The following is an 18,094-nucleotide window of genomic DNA, read 5'->3' as shown; positions in this document are numbered from 1 at the left end:
TTTTTCTCTCTCTCTTTTATTGAGTTCCTTAGAAATCTCCCATACCTTTTTTTTATTTACTATTTTATTTTTATTTATCTGTCCTACTTTTTCTCTCCTCCTAAATAGGAAAACCCATCACTTCACTAGTGGTGTTTCTGTTTCCTTATTCGGATGGTTTCTATATTCTTTTTGTAATTTTTTCTAAGTTAGTGCGTAGTATATGTAAATAGGACATTGCTATTCCTTGTCAAGAAATTCGGTACTATAAATATTGTAACAAATTAAATTAAACATTGTTATTTGTAGAAGAATGTATGTCTTTAAATGGATAGATAAATACAAATTCACCACGTAATTTACATATTAATTCCTGGAGTTGTCTTTCACAATATTCAGCATTTCGCATGTACAAAATTTATACTTTAAATTAAAGAGAACTTAATTAATCAAATTGTTTAAACAGTTTGGCTTGTTTACTACATACCCTTACTAGTTGTTTTCATATGCAGTTTCATTTCAAGCATGCTCATTCTATTATGTCCATAAGCATGAACATATTTGAATATTACATATTTTCTTTATCATGTTTGTTAATTAGTTTCTAAGTCTGATATCAGACTTAGAAACTAATTTTATTTGATGAATAGTGCTTTAGTCTTTATAGTCCAATTCACCTGTTGCTTCCTTCTTCTTCTTGTTCCTATGCATAGATGCAAAACATGTAGACACAAGTACCTGATATTAAACACTGTTAATCAGTACCCTCAAAGAGTTAAGGTAAACATATATGTAGATATATATAACACAGCATTGCATAGATTACATAATCTTATATCATAAAGCAACAATTTAAAAGGGCTTCCGAAATTGATTACCAAAGGCTTCAAAATGCTGAGAGGGGGGCTATACCAGCATTTCAATTAGTACTAGACCTGCTAGAGAAAGCAATAAATATCCCAAGCACGAGAAACCTGATGACCTAATAGTGATGTTATTGTACATACATGGCAACACCAATTACCAAGTAATTACTAATAATCAGTCTAGTTAACTTTTCCATAAAATCAAAGTTGGAAAAGTTAACCATTTTATCACTTTGATGTCAGTGGTGGCAAAGCAGTGGCTCCAACAAAGGATGTCCTCTTCACAAATCGACCTTTCATTCTAGGTCTTTTCTCCGCGTTCAACTTCCTCACTTCATACCTTATCTTCTTTGCAAATAAACGTGTTCTTCTCTTCTCTCGGTACCTTGACACTCTTGCTTCTCTTCCCCCATCTCTATGCCCCATCAAGCTTCTCAATTCCCCATAACGGAATTGAACATCCACACCACTTGAACCCTTGCAAAAAGGACAAAAAACTTGCATGTCAACTATAGAAACAGTCATCAAGTTTGAGCCTCAAAATAATGTAAAAGTTCATACCAAATATTTAAAACTCGCTATTTTTATTGCAATAAATTCGACAAAATCTAGAGCAAAACTATGTAACCACACGACTTAGTGTGTTTAGTTTGTAGTTTTCATGACTTTCAAGACACTTTAACAGAAAAGTTTCTTGTAACTTTGGATCAAACTAACGTTTAAGCATTTCAAACATGAAAACAAACACAGTTACAAGTAGCCACAATCTACAATAAAATATTAGCTGCATGCATAGTTTTTAAAAACGGTCGGTAACCACAATTTCAACTGCACATTGAGATTATTTACTTTTGGGTTTCATGATCACAAATAAAATTTTGGCCACACGTTATGTTTTCTGCAATTTTTAACTATCAAGAATCGTGACGAAACTGAGGCTGCAACCATGACCATGAAACACAATTTAAACCATAACTGCATGCTTGTTAAGGCATTTTGTTTTTTTTTTTAAATAATAGCTCTAGCTTTTTCTTTAATATGTTCTCTCATAGAACTGGAAAAAAAAAATATTTTCATAAAATAAGTTGAACCAAACAGGCACATGACACAGATGCACAAGCAAAGAAGGTTGAGAGAAGAAGTTACCAAAACGTCTGGCCAGCAATCATCAGAGTTGAACTTAGGTGGGGTTCCTGTAGTCCAAGGAGAACCTTGACTGGCCCAAGCAGTAATCACTTCTTCATAGTTTAGCCTCAAAAATATGTCCTTCTTATTGTTAATTCCCACTTTACTCACCTCCTCTTCCTGTTCCTGTGCATGTGATTCTGACTCAGCATTAATATTCCAATTAAAGGCCTCACTATCCATGTCAAGAATATGACAAGCTGTGTCATCACCATCAAGTTCTTCTTCATCTTTAACCTTCACCATTGCATCTTTGGCCCCAATTAGTCCATTAACACATGCATCCATTTCATCACCTTCTTCTTCTTTAAGTAGTAGTTCTGATCCTTTCATGTGCTCACATGAATCCTCACCAGCCCCGTTTCCTAGTAAGTTTTCAACATCAGCAGCAAAGTCAGCAAGGTCCATGTCTGAAGGGAGAAACTCCAAGTCAAAGGCTTCTTCAGCATCAAACACGGGCACGCGACACAGAAGTTGCTCCTCGGACTCGTCATTAAGAAGTGGTTCTTCACTTCCAAGCTCTGGGACAAGGGGAAGAGAACTAATAGTGTTGTTGAAAAACACCTCTTCTTGTTCATGTTGTAGTTGTTGTTGCACTGATGAGTGCTTGTGACGTGGAGTTCTTGCCTTGCGTGTGAATCCACTATGCCATGCTACCTTATTGCTGTCGTGGGGGGTCACTGAGTAGTTGACCTTGGAAGATGCAGTTTGAAGCTTAACCCTTTCGTGCCTGCTTGCTAATTGGTTCGCTGAGTGAACCATGGTGTCACAGCCACGACAAAGGAAAGCATCATCAGCTGCACAATACCAACGTGCTCTCACTTTTAGGCAACTCTCGCATGCTCGTGCTGTTCTTGCTCCTAAGGCACTTGCTTCTTTCATTTCGTTGCTCATAGGAGCTGGTTTTTGGTTGCAAATGTGGTTACCAACAAGGGATCATAAAGGGGGTGTTAGTGTTTGTATTTAGAGATCCAAATGATTCAAATTCAATTATTGGTTATGTTGAGACTTGAGAATGTGATGAGAGAGAAGCACATGGGGTCGGTCTTGTATAGTTTGTTCTTACTCACTCGGTTCCTTCCACATATTGTAATGGGAAATTACTATTATATAGTGCCAGGCCATTGCTTGTTCATGATTCCATTCCGACCTATCTTCACGTAATATATAATCAAGATTTTCAATTTATAAGAGAATTAAGTATTTTAAAAAGTATGTCATCGCTGATCTTAAATATGGTTAGACATATTAGAAAGAATTACTCACAAAGATAAAAAATATTCTGACAAATAAGAAGTTAAATAAAGTTTCATTATTTAAAGTATTATAAAATATAGTCTCTGAAACTTAAAGAGCATTACATTCAGTATGTTATTAGTTAAGATTGTTATTATACAGTGTAATAATTTCTCCTTTTGTGATTTAGGTTTGGTCGTGTAAGTTTGGTAATTTGCTATAGGACACTGGGTGAAGGTCATGGGGACCCACGATTTGGTATCATCGGAAACCTCATTGGCTGGAGATTTGATGTTCATCTTATTCTCTGAATTCTCATTGGTTGCCATTCCTTTTATGGGATTTCTAACGGATCCAATAACAGCTTATGTGTGTCTGCTAGTGTCAGTGTTGTTGGTGTGTGTTAGAGTAAGACCTTTTTGTTGTGTAATTCAATAATTCCTTTTCGCGGTCCTCACTACACGTTGCTTTCACTTCTCATGTGGTTGCCTTCAACTTCTCTCACTTCTCCTTATTTTCCACCGATAGATTCAGCCCTATGCTTGAATAATTTGTTGTTATGGTTGACTAATTTCGAAGATTTCAGCTGTAGAGTTTGGTAGTTTTGCTTCAGAGAAATTTGAACCAGAAATGAATTCATGCTTTGTGTTTTCTAATTGAGTGCGTTCAAAATATGGTTAAATTTAGTATGTGGGGATTTCACCTTGTTTACCCTTTTTTATCTTACACTGGTGGCTCAAATTTTTTCAGCATTGAAGTATTCCATTATTGGACAATCAATCACTGATTTTCTAATATGTGGCCTTTGTAAACATTGAGGATATGATTTATTTGATTGATGTATAACTATATATATATATATAACCCCAACCAAGAGAGTGAAATGGATATTTCCTGTCATTGGATTATGTGTATTAATCAATAATTCAATATATATCTTCTTCTTTAGATACTTAGATGGTTAACTAATATTTCCATCCATGAGAGGCAATTTTGATGTGAAACAAATAGATAGTGAAATAGTGAAATCAATTGTAACAAAATAACTCCGAGGTTGACAACATGACATTCTAGGAATCGGTCCAAAACACAGTTTACCATAAAATTTCCTACATTTTTTTGGGCCCATAAACTTTCTATTAATTCATGAAAACCACAAATTGCACTGGTGTTGGCACATACAGATGCAGCCAAAATGTTGATATTTAAATTTTGTGTTGGTTTTGAAATATTTTATGAACAGTGCAGTCTCTTCCAAGAGGCTCCTTTAGCACCCTTCTACAACTTTCCTTTCATTGCATTCTCTATCACGGGTGCCACGTCGACCTTATCCTTTTAGTGCAAATTTACAAACAGTAGTGACGAAAAAAAGGGACACAAACAGGCACAGAGGGAACAAAGTTTGCATGCTACTGCCTCAATCTCAAATCGCAGTTTTTTCTAATGTAATATTAATTATTTTTTTATTATCAAAAATAATATTTTTATATAGAGAATGAAACAATTTTAATAAAGTTATATTAAAAATGATATTTATTATTATATTTAATTCGTGTTTAAAAACTTTAAGCACAAGAAATACTAACTCGATCAGGGGCAGTATTGAGGAATCTTAGTAGTGTTAATGTCAATTTGATGATGATATAATAAAATCTCCGAGTTTGATGGAACAATAGGAGCATGCTTACTTTTGACACCTGTTACGTGCAATGGGATATGAATGTAACAGATCGGTCAGATATTCTTTATAGATTTTACAACAGGATCCCAGATATCCATGCCAAATTTTGTAGCTGATAGGAAAATGTTTGTTTGTTTGTTATTTATTTTAATGAGTTTAGGGTTGAGCATAAACTTTTACATTGTTATCATAATTATGATTTTTTAAAGTAAGTATTACAAAAATTGAGTATTTATTTTAATATATATATATATATATATATATGATTAAATAATAGTTAAAAATATTTATATTATCGATAGATTTTGTAACGACCTAACAGATCCCAACATTTTACGGCTTAATTATTATAACAGCCAAAAATATAAATTTAATTACCTATGGTTAACATTTAAATAGTACCAAGACATACATGTAGTAATATATATATATATATATATATATATATATATGAGGAAGAATTCACTTATTATAGGGTAAAGTTTGCTTAAACTTATTTCATTTAATAACTTAAATTCTATATCAAATTTCGATGATCCAGACGTTGAATTAAATGGTCTTAATGTATAGATCAAGTTTGCAATTTTTAAATTTTTTGAAAACTATTTAATATTTTGTTTTGTTAATTCAAATCAACGTATAAAATATTTTTATGATTATTTGTTAATTTAAATTAATGAAATGGAGTATTAAAAAAATTTCAAATTTTTAAAAAATTTACATATTTGATTTATGCATTAAAAATCTTTAATTCAACAGTTAAATCGTTAAAATTTGATGTGAATTTTTAATTATTGAGTGGAGTAAGTTTAAGCAAACTTACTCCTAGAATAAATAAATCCTTCTTTTATATATGTGAGTAGAAATTTCATCAACAATTGGGATAATAAAGTAAATCTCTCAATGAAACTACAACTATAATCGTACATGTATATAAATACAATAATTTATGATTGAAAGCATAAACATAGGTTGTCAATCAAATAGTTACTACAAAACTAGCTACACAAGGGTACGTAACTCAAGTAATATCACCATCCTCTAGCATGACTCTCAAAACTGACTCATCCTCCCACCTAATCCTGTCTTGCTCTCATAACAAATATAATCATTGTTGTCGAACTACAAAAAAATATGCAAGGATAAGCTTTCAAAAGATAATACAACAAGTATAAAAGTAAAGTATAACTATACTATCAATATCAACATACCAACACTTATAGAATCAACACAACAATCTCCAATTTAACAACTTACAAAATGTCAACTTACAACACAACATACAACTAATTGACATATCAACTTAACTTGTGAATATTATGACTATTCAACACAACAAGTGATCAACACAATAGTTCACAACACAACAACTTAAACAATGTTTCCACATATCAACTTCATAATTTATCAACACAACAACACAATGCGTTGTCATGCATTTTAACTAAGAGATTTCTTACAATACAGGTGAATAATCTAAGTAGTCTGACTCTACTGAACCAACTTAACAATGTGATCTTTTTGGGCTTGTTAAATCAACAACAAATTTGGATACAATCCATGTCACAATATAGTTTCTCAAAATTTTCCACTTAAAATAGGAAAGTCTAGTATTTTGATCAAGGTTAGGATAATTTAAGTGAGTCTACCACGATCTTTAGCATGCATAACTAAGTTTATTATGGAATTAGTTTGCTGAGTACCCTCTAAATATTGTGCCCATTTTAATACTTAGTTAGGGATTTTTGGCCTCAACCTTGTACCTTACTTGATTTGGTCATTTCATCCACGTGTGGCTTGACCTTGCCCGCATACGAATCTACATTTGGTCGCTTATAATCAGTATGACCCTACTTAACCCTTATACTATATCAACTAAGGACCTAGAGGAAACTCAACACTCCACTTCAAAAGTTAACTTCTCAAGAAAGATTTTTAATAATTAGGCTCGTAGAGCACCACAACACTATATCTTCACAATAGGATATTTATATTTTAAAACAACACATCTCTTCTAGTCCTAAATCAATCAACACAACTTAACTCCATGACTTAAACAATATCAACATAGCTACTCCAACACTACACAACATATAACTTTTCTACTTTCAACTCTCATCGACTTACAACTTTAAGAAACTTAAATATCAATATACATCATCCTATATCAATATATAATGAGCTAGAATCATACAACAACATACAATATGTGAGTAACTCATCAATCTACAAATCACCTGTTTAACACTTAGCCAAATAATCGACCATTTTTCATTTAGCAACCCATGCCCGATGTTACTCTCCCTACGCTTGGCGTCATTGTGGAAGAGAGCCTCAAGCTCGTCCACTCTTGGCACCAATAAAGTAGAGACCTCTGTGTCAATCACACCTAGTATGACTAAACTCATGTTCGATCTCATTTAGGCAAAGAACTTTTACTTGACTCATGTCCAACGTCATAACACTTGCGCTTGGTGTTGTCCAAGAAAAAATATACTACCTTGATCATGCCACCAAGTCCAAGAGCTCCAAGAGCATCCATGGCTGACACCTTTCAACTTATGTCTAACGTGACCAACTCAAAAAGTTTTCATCTAACTCACGCTTGATGCTATCAATCTTATGCCTAGCATCATTAAGGTAGAGAGCCTCTAGTATGCATCACACTTAACGTGATGAAGCTATACTTGGAGCAATAGTGAATTCTACACTTGACAAATTCACACTTTTACCTCAATCCACTTAAAACCCAAAAGATTTCCAACATGCAATACACCAAATAACGTCTATACATCACTACCAATCCATTTTTATCGACAAAAACAACATGCAACCATTATGTAGGTCAAATTCACCAATTCTTCTTCAAAACACCAAAAACTCCAAGAATAAGAAACCACTTCTTAAATCAACAACAACATAGTCATAATGATATATCAATCAAACAATAGTTCAACAAACAATTCAACAAAGAACGTCCAAGAGTTTCCCTTACCTGAAAGTCAATTAGAAAAGAGGAAGAAGATTGAGACTCTTTGAGGAACTCTGCACCACTCTCTCGAGGTTTCTAATTCTCAGTCCTCCAAGTCTTGAATCTTTACACAACTCTTATTTTTGAGCTGAGGGGAAGATCTAAGCACTCTCTAGAAGACTAAGAAGAAGAATGGAGAATTATGACTCTAGAACTCATTTCTCTAACTTCTCTCTAAGTTTTCTATGAAAATGAATTTATGAACTCCACTTCTTAAGAAAAATCTTATATACCTATTTTTGATCGGTTAACTTGACCTTAACTCAAGACAACTCTTAAAACAATAAAACTCATTATGATTCCTAAATTCTTAAAATTTTATAACTAACTACAACAATAATTAAATTAATAAAATTGATAATTATGAATAAAATTCAATGTTATAGATTTTAAAGTAATTTTTTTAATTGTAGAATTAGTCTTATAAAATAGAATGAAAAAATAACGGATCATATAACAAAAGGATATAAAACTCGCATGCTCTTAATTCATATTTTATTACTTACAAAATGTTTGCTTAACTTTATTTGTCCTATATATAATGGGATATTTTATAGGTCATAATATCTTTGAGTTATAAAAAAAAACATAAAAACTTTTTAATAATTACTGTTTTATTTACATATAATCAGAAATCCAAAAAAATTGAATAACTGCCCACTTTTATTATTTATTTTATTTTATTTTAAATGGATATTAAGAGGCACTCTCTTTTCTCCAAGTTATTATAAAGAGAAAACAAAGTATTTGAAAACTAAATTAAATTTGAAAAAAAAAAGAAATTTTTTGCTTTTAACAATCGAGTAAACAAATTTAAGTACTTGTTTATTTTTAAAAAATCAAGAGAAAAATTTCAAATAATTTTAAACATCGTGGTTTTAAATGTTGGACCGAAGATCTGTAAAATTACAAGATTTAAGTATTTTGCAACAGCATTACCCCTAATTTGATACGGTGTCATGTCAACAATTTTTACTTGCAATTTCACAAATCAAACTATTATAAGTTAAACACACTTAAAATTAACAGCATAGTAACTGCGACTGCAATTATAATTTAAAATCATTTATAGTTACATTCTAAAAGCAGTTCAATTTTATTTATTTTTTAAACTATTTCATCTTACTAGCTAGTACTTTCATGATATTTTGCTTGTCAATTCATATGAGCACGAAGTATCTAATATCTACCGAGATTTTACAGTTAATTACATAATTGTTTTTAAAAAAAAATTTAGGGATATGTATGTCGAAAAGCCAAAAATTGAAAATTTTATTTTTGTCGAAGCACAATTAATTCACGCATAAGGTCAATAATGAAAATTGTCTGGACTTGTGACACGTGGAGTGGATAATGATCTATCCACATGTGATATGATTGTATATGTGTTAGTGTAGGTAATTCAAAAGTGATTGCTACTATTAGGGAATTAATTGTTGGTTAGTTAATATTGATTATTATTATATATAATTAAGATTTAAGAATATCAAACAACTCATGATATATTTCATTTGTTAAATAAGGAGAAATCTATCATTTCAAATAACTATATCACACAATTTCAGTGGACAAACCAATGGTTGAGATTAGTTATTGTACAACTATTGATGTACATTGAATGATATGGAGGTTTTATATATCAAGTAAAAATAGTTTTATCTAATCTTAGCATGTTCTATTATATAATTTTGCAGTTCAAGAGTCTAATATTTTATGAGTCTGATTTAACTTATTAACTTGTTTAAATATATATCTAATTTACATTAAGATTTTAAATGGACCAATAAATCTATTCTTAAATTAATTAATTAGCTTGCTGATTAATAAATTCATGGTTAAAATTAGTAATAAAATTATGAGCTAATTAGTTTATCAATGAATAGATCATAGATTATATGTGTAGTTTAAATATTTTTATTCTCACAAATATAGGATACATTTAATTTTAATTTTTAAATTTAAAATTAATATATTTAGTCATATGCTTTTTTTAAAAATAAAAAAAAAACTATTTAGTTCTTAGAAATCACTTATAATATCACTCACATAAAATTAAGTCAACTATACAATATAATTTAATATAATATTTTTACCGATAAATAAATTATGTGTGATAATAGCTTAATTTTGTCTAACACATACAATAACATTTAATGAAACAAACTTACACATGTCTCATGCAAATTTCCTAAATCAGCATATATGATACACAATGTAAAAACACGAATTTAATTTCCGATTCCCTCTCAAATGTTTATGCATTGGCTTTCAATATCTCCTTTGGAATGCATGAAACTTCTCCACATTCTAGATTACACGAAATTGTGATTGGAGCAAAAAAGTGTAGTTTCTCTAAGAGCACCTCTAATGGGAGGTGCTTCCTGTGTTGCTTATTGTTAAGCAACGGTGCTTGTTAGAAACCTTTATTGGAGTGATCCTACATGTCACCTGGGTTGTTTAAAAAATTTCCTGTGCTGCTTCTACAAGGCACGGTGCTTAGCACTTAGGAGACAAATTTGATTGGCTAAAATGCATCTACCTTTTTTAACCAGGGAAACACAGATTATAATACTAGTTTTAATTAATTATTAACTTTTTTAATTTGTTATATTTTATCTTATTATGTAATTTCTTTTTATTATTAAAATTTTTGATATTTTTTTATTATTGAAAATTTTTAATTATATAATTTGTTTTAATTATTAATTATTTATATTTATATATTATTCATAATAATTAATTTTATAAAAAAATTATCATAAAATATAATGTGAGGTGTCAAAAAGTGTAGTATGAGTTGTAAAAAAGTTGAGGTGCTTATAAGAAATTTTCATTGGAGCAAAAATTGTAAAAATATAGTATGAGTTGCTTATGAGTGACGTGGCACGTGGAACCCATTTTAAGTGGTTGGGAAAGCAACTCCCATTGTAAATGCTCATTAATTAAACCACTTGACTCAAACCTCTATAAGCTAATTAACCTATTCATTATAAATATTTCAATTACAAATGAAAAATTAAAAAACTCAATATTTGAAGACCATTGGAATTGGGCTTGTGTGATGTCTCGGCTCTCGACTTGGTTAAACTTTTCTGAGCTTATTATAATACATATCCAATTTTTTAACATTTCATTCCTTATTTTGTTAATTTAGTTATTTTTTAACTTCAAATTTTGTAGGGTTGACAAAAATTTCTTCTTTTTTTTTTTTTGACTTCTCGTTACATTTGATTTAGTATAGATATACATAAAATATTAATAATTATTTTTTTTAATAATTAAATTACTTTTTACCCTCTGATACTCATTTTATAAAAGTTGATAATAAAACTTAAGATATAACGTAATAAGATAGGATAATTATTTAATCATATTATAATTAATCAATTATTTGTGGTACCAACCTTATATATAGTCTTATCCAACCTTTTATATCATTATTTTGTTGATAAGTATATATTATTATTTTTTTATCATAAAATGAGAATTAATCTAGGACATAATAAGATAAGATAGACATTTTCTCTTCCCTCTCTCTATATTATATTATAGATACAATTTAATTTAACATAATATTATATTATATTATATATATATAGTTTTTAAAGAAAAATATTTGAATAATAATTATATCTTTTTATAATTAAGAAAAGTAACTAAAAAAAATAGTATAATATGAAGTAAAGATTTGATATAATTAAAGCTTATTATATCTTATTATTTGCATTATCTATTTGATAAAATTTTTAGTTTTCTAAATAAGCACCTACCTTACATTTATATACATAGTAAAGAAAAATAATAATAAGAAAAAGACGACGAGTGCAATTTATACTAATAGGTACGGAATCAAGCAGCGGTTTCCGGAGCAAACATGGTGCGGCGCAAGCGCGGGAGGCATTCGCCGGAAAATTCTCCGTCCAAGCGAAGAACACGTTCTCACTTCGAATGCCGTCGTAGATGGGTTTTATCTTCCCAAGACTCTTCCAATTGCACCGGTCAGAATCATAGCATGTCTAACCTATCTACTTTTCTCTATAATCCTTACTTTGATTTCTACTTCACTTTCAAATTCCGCATTCACTGCCAATTCTGTTCCCTTTGTCTAATATTGTGTGTGAAAGTGAGAAGATGAGAGCGGAGAGAAGGTTCAATTCAAACCGATATATATAATCTTGCATCCCTTTTTGAATGTAGAAAAAGCCATGTACAATTGATTAACTTAGCTAGATATTGATGGATTCCTAGATCAGGTTTTGAATAATTGAGGAATTTAATTGATGTGATGGAGGGTTTAGGTAAAAGGAAGAGGCGTTTGATTTAGTTAATGTGTGTGAGTGTGACAGTTAGTAAACGCGTAAACGGTATCTTATTTGTGTGTTCTGCGTGGTTTCTCTCTATAAATGCTTATTACATAATGATATGGAAAGGTGATGCAAAATAGTTATGTATCAATGACACCCTACTATGTCCCCGTGAAGCAATAACTGATTTCCAGAGTGAATGCTAAGTCTTAGATCTAGATAATTTCACGTGCTGCCACCATCATCATCTATGTGGCATGGCAGGTAACGACCGTGGAAGTCCTCCACCATAAAATTTAAGCACTTGTTATTGTTATCCATCAAAACAGAGAACACCTCAGCTGCATGGGTCAGAGTTACAATAATGTTGTCTACTTTTTCTTCTTTTTTTTTGGCGGGGGGTGGGGGGGGGGGGGGAGGAGTCGAGGAGATAATTACTTTGAATTCTGTTTCACCATGAAATTATGGATTCAAATGTCATCCAAATTCATCAAACACGTGGGCACATGTGCATGTGTATTTTTGTGTTTTCATCTGATTTTTAGTAGAACAGTTAATACAGTTTGTTGTGGTCATTTTCCTTTTATGGAGAAGGTTAGCATTTTTGTGTTACATTTCTCTGGTAAAGATTGTCATCTAATATTCAAAACTGGATAATTTAATTATCAGATGCCATTCTACATATACAAATACATTTTGGTCTGTGCCTTCTCACAAATTTTCAGTTACTTTAGGAGTGGGGTGATACATTTATCAACAAGATGGAATATGCTTGCTTATGGGTATATTTTTTTTCCTTATTAACTAACAGCCCGTGATGGATATAGCTAATACCTTACTCTACATTTGGGTGTCAATGTTAACTGTGTCATTTAGTCTTTAGTCTTTAGATTAAATTGTGCTTATCTCATTTACTATTCTGAGCCTTTCCTTCCCTTGCAGATAAGGTTGTGGTTGTTTCATACAATATACTTGGTGTTGAAAATGCATCAAAGCATCTGGATTTGTATTCTAATATTCCACATAGTTTCTTGGAGTGGAACAGGCGGAAAAGGCTCATACTTGAAGAGATTAATAACTATAATGCCAGCATACTCTGTTTCCAGGTAGTTTAATAACAGTCCTTCCTGGTGTTATGCATTGAGTAGCAACACTATTTGGTACAAACTTGCAACCATTTTTGTCTTTAGGATTTATGCATCTCTTTTAAGCTTTGAAAGGTGGAAAAGAAGAGCTAAAGATACAGATATAACTAACACATAGTTTTTTATTTAGCTATAGCTCTTGATTACATGTATTCATATGACAAGGGGGATTGTGACTCTAATATTCTAAGCATGTAACATTATAGGATTTCATGACATACAAGTTATGCTGGTGTTAATTTCAGTTGGCCCAAACAAACTTCTTAATTTACCCAATTTAGTATTTATTCTCTGCTTGAAATTGTAAGCTAACATCATGCATCGTTGAATTGAGTTGTCAATAATTGTTTTCTCATAAATCTTGTGTTTAAAGGAGGTTGATCAGTTTAATGATATGGATGATCTTTTCCAAAACAGTGGATTTAAAGGTGTTTACAAGGTATATTTCGTACATATTTAAACTATAGTTTAAGTTTTAAACTCCAAATATTTAATCAAGTAGCTTATCTGGGTTATTATTTTCATTCGTCATAGGCTCGCACAGGGGAAGCACAAGATGGATGTGCTGTATTTTGGAAAGACAAGTTGTAGGTTTTCCTTACCCATAAATCATTTAAGTAATTGAGTTGTTGTGTCCTATTTTAATCAATTTATTGAATATCTTACATTGTTGACCTTTGCCAATAAGTAAATGAGCTCCCTAAGTATTCCTTGATGCACCAAAATATCAATAGCTCAAAAATGTTTATTGAATATCTTACATTGTTGACCTTTGCCAATAAGTAAATGAGCTGCCTAAGTATTCCTTGAAGCACCAAAATATCAATAGCTCAAAAATGTGCTAATAGAACATAGAAATTAAGAAATTATTGAATTCCGAATTTGCCAATTGAAAGTATATTTTGGAATGTGAATGCAGATTCAATCTTTTGCATCAAGAAGATATAGAGTTCCAAAGATTTGGCATGCGTAATAATGTTGCCCAGCTTTGTGTTTTTGAGGTATTTAGCTTTTGTTTTTTATTTTGCTAAGTTGTTTCCCTCCTATGTTTTATATTTGTTTTGTTCTTTTTTATCGGAAGAATCTATCATCTGTGATGCAATTCTCCCCCCTCCCACCCAAAATTCTGTTTTACCTCGTATGTATACATGTGTTATTGCTGCAATGAAACCAGTTGTTTTAGGTTTTATTTTTATATCTTATTACTCTTTGTTTCATTATCAATTTACAGGCAAACCATGATAAAAAAGAATTTGACTCGTGTAACGTAACAACAATGTAAGCTTTACATGTCTAAAATGGTAATATGAACACAATTATTTGTTGTCTGTGACATATCTTTTGCATACCACTTGGAGTATTTCTATTCCATTATCCTGGAGTGGTTACTATTTAGTATTTACTAATTTACTAATGTATACTAAATTATTGCATACCAACTTGTGAATAGTTTCTATTATTTCCTAATTCCTAACTCCTATCTCTTCTTAAAACCTTTAAAACTGAAAATTTTCAAAATAATATATACACTCATGTATTCATCCACATATGCTCAGACACACACACATGGTGCCTATTTCTTGGCCAATGATTTTTTATATTTTCCACTTGGTAACTAATTTTATCTACATCTATAGGGCGCCATCCTCTGGAAAAAGAAGATTTGTAGTAGGAAATATACATGTGCTGTTCAACCCAAATCGTGGTGACATCAAACTGGGCCAGGTACTTGAATTTTCTTAACTAGATGGGTAGCCTTATACTGATTTTGCATGTACAGGCATTTGTGTTTGTGCATGTGATTCATTATTTTAATATTATTTTTCTCAGCTAGGTTTCGTGCAAATCATTTTATTTCACTCAAACAAAATGCATTTAATTGTCTGTAGTTAATTAAGTTGCCTGATCTATTTTATTGATTCTGGGAACTTGCTTCATGAAATAATGAATAGGTCAGACTTTTACTTGATAAAGCTTACAAGTTGTCGCAAGAATGGGGCAACATCCCTGTTATTATTGCTGGGGATTTAAATAGTGTTCCACAGGTATGATATTGCTTCATACTTAGTAGTTGATCAATTTCAGATTAGTTATCTAATATGCTGTTATTTCATTGCTTCTATTATGTTTCATCTCATGTCAGAGTGCCATATATAAATTTCTGTCTTCGTCAAAGGTGAGTTTGGCATCTCCTTGTAATGGTATTTTCTCAAGCCTTTTAGCTTATTTTTCTGCTGTAGCTGAGAGAAGTTTTATTTTATGCAGTCTCAGACCTTGATTAAGTAATCTATCTGTGTTTGGATTGCATATAATTAGGGAACAGAAAGGAAATGAGGGAAAGGGGAATTCAAGAGGATTAATTTTCCCTTTGTTCCCCAGAAAATTGGTTGGAATGGGAGGAACTCAAAGGTTCCTTTCCCTTATTAATCTTATGAAACAAAGGGAAACTTAGCTTTGTTCCATTCCTTCCCCTCGCTGTCCAGTTTATCCCTACTTGTCCCATTCCGTTCCATTAATGGAAAAAATCCAAACATAGTTAGAGGTGGGACTTCTTCTTTGAGGGGAGGGGGCATTAATGAGTTTTCACTTCAGTGTTTATTTGTATTGCTCCATTTATTGCAGTTAGACATTCAATTACATGATCGCAGAAATATGTCAGGGCAGCTTGAAGTCCAGACAAACAGAATCTTCAGATCACAGATTGGTGATGGCACTAGGTTGTTTTTTAGTCTTTACTGAGTCTTAATTTATGGTTACTATCTGTCATGACTTCCCCTCCCTGCCTCTCCTAAAGAACAATGCAACTACCAATTATGAAACAGATTCAGGATCATTTATTTGTCAATGACTGTAGGCTGTGTTGATATGGAATTATGGATAATGTGCTTTGTTATTGCTCTGAATGATATAATGATAGTATTGCCTTTATTGTTGTTGATTATTTCCTTGGTTATGCTGTAATTATATCCTTTTTATTCGCTGGACCTAATTAGGCCATAGAACATCTTGTTGATTTTGTAACGTTCTTTCCCTAGTTACAAGATTCCTTTTGTACCATATTTGTATTTAAGTTATAGAGCTGAGATCTTTCCTCTTAAGCAAGATTTTCACTCAAAAGTAGTTTGTTGTCTCTGTTGCACGTATTTGCCATTGTTATTTATGTTAAATTTTAGGTATTAGGTATTTGGTAATAATTATTTGCGTATGTTGTGCAGCATTTCAATGTCTGTTTCAAGGCAATTGCTATACAGATGGAGTTTGGAAGAACTAAGACTTGCAACTGGGGCAGAAGGAGTCACTCATCTTCAGCACCAGCTCAAACTCTGCAGTGCTTATAGTGGTGTTCCTGTAGGCCTTTTAATCTGTCAGCTATATTCCCAATTCTAATCCAACTTCAATAAAATTGTTTCAATCAACTATTTCTGCAACTTCATCAGTTCATTGTGATTGTGATATAAAGATTGTCCATGAAACATAGATGTGGGAAACTCCAGAAATTTTTCATTGGATATTCAAACAGTTCACAACAGTTGTGATATTTCCTACTTAATCTTCATAAATCTCATATAGTTGTGGCTGCAGGGAAACCACAGAACAAGAGATAACATTGGAGAGCCCTTGGCAACATCATACCACTCCAAGTTCATGGGAACTGTTGATTATATCTGGTACTTATATGTTTTCACACTAAACGCCAAAATTATTGCATTTACAAATTGTTTTTGTTGTTACTGATGACTTTTGGTAAGCAGGCATTCCGAGGATCTTATTCCAGTTAGAGTTCTTGAAACCTTGCCCATTGATATTCTTAGAAGATCTAGAGGACTCCCTAGTGAGGTAATCTACTTAAAGCTGGTTCTTGGAACCTTGACCGCCGATGTGCTTATGTATTTTGTTCCACTTTGGATTATCAATATCTTTATGATTCTGTCTTGCCTTGTAGAAATGGGGAAGTGACCACCTAGCGGTTGTATGTGAATTGGCTTTTGTAAACAACGACAATGTATCCTGATTGCCTCATTATGCAATTCCAACCCTGTGCTGAATATTCTCATTCTTAAAATCATCTACAAAGAGTATGTATGAGGACTGAGCATTAAGCTGATTAACAAATATGGAGATTGAGGACAGTTTAAGCATTGCTGCCATTGAAAATCTCATTGAATCGTAGCATTGATGTCCATCTCTATCAGTTTTTAAGATTTCTTACTCTGATGATTCCTTACATGGTAAAGTAGCCTGTAAGCTCTAAACCGTGAATTTCACCTGATAAACATCATGCTGCAACAAATCTGCAAACCCTCCTTCCTAGCTTTGATGTTGCTTGGAACTTGGAAGTCCTCTAAGATTCAATTCATCGAGAACTTTCTGCGTAGTGAGCGTGCTAGGTAACCTCTCGTTTCGAGGTTCATAGAGCAGTTGGTGTGTATCTAAAATATTACTGGTATTCCTAGATAGATTGGCTGCCATTGTTACTAATCTTCTGGAGAGTTTTCTTAATATATGCAGCTCCTTCAAATAGGAATTCCAATTCTTCAAACATCATGTGAAATATTTTTCAGTTACACATTGCAGCTCCTAATTATTATACTTAAAAAGTTTAGTCACACCATGCTTGTTTTCTATCTTCTTTGTTAGCACAAGTTTTTGATCACGTCTTAGGCCGT

The 18,094-nt window shown here is 31.8% G+C and overlaps 2 protein-coding genes across 5 annotated transcripts; one reads left to right on the top strand and one right to left on the bottom strand.

Moving 5' to 3' along the window:
- Window positions 1–315: 315 nt before the first annotated feature.
- LOC109795811 (zinc finger protein CONSTANS-LIKE 16) lies at window positions 316–3,145 on the bottom strand. Of its 2 annotated transcripts, XR_002239585.3 has the most exons (3): window positions 1,992–3,145; window positions 858–1,322; window positions 316–717 (listed from the first exon to the last, which is right to left on the bottom strand). XR_002239585.3 is itself a non-coding variant. In XM_029270840.2 (2 exons), exons 1-2 carry the CDS (start codon window positions 2,922–2,924, stop codon window positions 1,074–1,076), a joined length of 1,182 nt encoding a protein of 393 aa, XP_029126673.1. In that variant the 5' UTR covers window positions 2,925–3,145; the 3' UTR covers window positions 316–1,073. The 2 variants fall into 2 exon arrangements, 1 of the variants encoding a protein (XP_029126673.1); XM_029270840.2 differs by having other exon boundaries at window positions 316–1,322.
- An 8,633-nt stretch (window positions 3,146–11,778) lies between these two features.
- Window positions 11,779–18,036, top strand: LOC109796859 (DNAse I-like superfamily protein). Of its 3 annotated transcripts, none has more exons than XM_083072926.1 (14): window positions 11,780–11,976; window positions 13,225–13,388; window positions 13,801–13,866; window positions 13,962–14,014; window positions 14,347–14,428; window positions 14,659–14,705; window positions 15,065–15,152; window positions 15,380–15,472; window positions 15,571–15,603; window positions 16,050–16,144; window positions 16,643–16,775; window positions 17,010–17,095; window positions 17,180–17,264; window positions 17,371–18,036. In XM_083072926.1, exons 1-14 carry the CDS (start codon window positions 11,853–11,855, stop codon window positions 17,437–17,439), a joined length of 1,218 nt encoding a protein of 405 aa, XP_082929052.1. In that variant the 5' UTR covers window positions 11,780–11,852; the 3' UTR covers window positions 17,440–18,036. The 3 variants fall into 3 exon arrangements, with proteins under 3 accessions (XP_082929053.1, XP_082929052.1, XP_082929056.1); XM_083072930.1 differs by lacking the exon at window positions 11,780–11,976 and adding an exon at window positions 12,030–12,546; XM_083072927.1 differs by lacking the exon at window positions 15,571–15,603 and having other exon boundaries at window positions 11,779–11,976.
- Window positions 18,037–18,094: the final 58 nt, after the last annotated feature.

Source organism: Cajanus cajan, chromosome 1 (assembly GCF_000230855.2).
Source record: "Cajanus cajan strain Asha chromosome 1, NIPB_CcT2T_4, whole genome shotgun sequence".
Classification (NCBI taxonomy): Eukaryota; Viridiplantae; Streptophyta; class Magnoliopsida; order Fabales; family Fabaceae; genus Cajanus; species Cajanus cajan.
This window is presented reverse-complemented; position numbering and strand designations above follow the sequence as displayed.

Excerpts from the sequence above, each read along its gene's own strand:
- LOC109796859 (XM_083072926.1), top strand. The coding sequence starts at position 11,853 with ATGGTGCGGCGCAAGCGCGGGAGGCATTCGCCGGAAAATTCTCCGTCC. Across the intron at positions 11,977-13,224 it reads AGACTCTTCCAATTGCACCG|ATAAGGTTGTGGTTGTTTCA; the intron begins GTCAGAATCATA and ends CTTCCCTTGCAG. Across the intron at positions 15,153-15,379 it reads GTGACATCAAACTGGGCCAG|GTCAGACTTTTACTTGATAA; the intron begins GTACTTGAATTT and ends AATAATGAATAG.
- LOC109795811 (XM_029270840.2), bottom strand. The coding sequence starts at position 2,924 with ATGAGCAACGAAATGAAAGAAGCAAGTGCCTTAGGAGCAAGAACAGCA. Across the intron at positions 1,323-1,991 it reads ATTGCTGGCCAGACGTTTTG|GGTTCAAGTGGTGTGGATGT; the intron begins GTAACTTCTTCT and ends CCTTTTTGCAAG.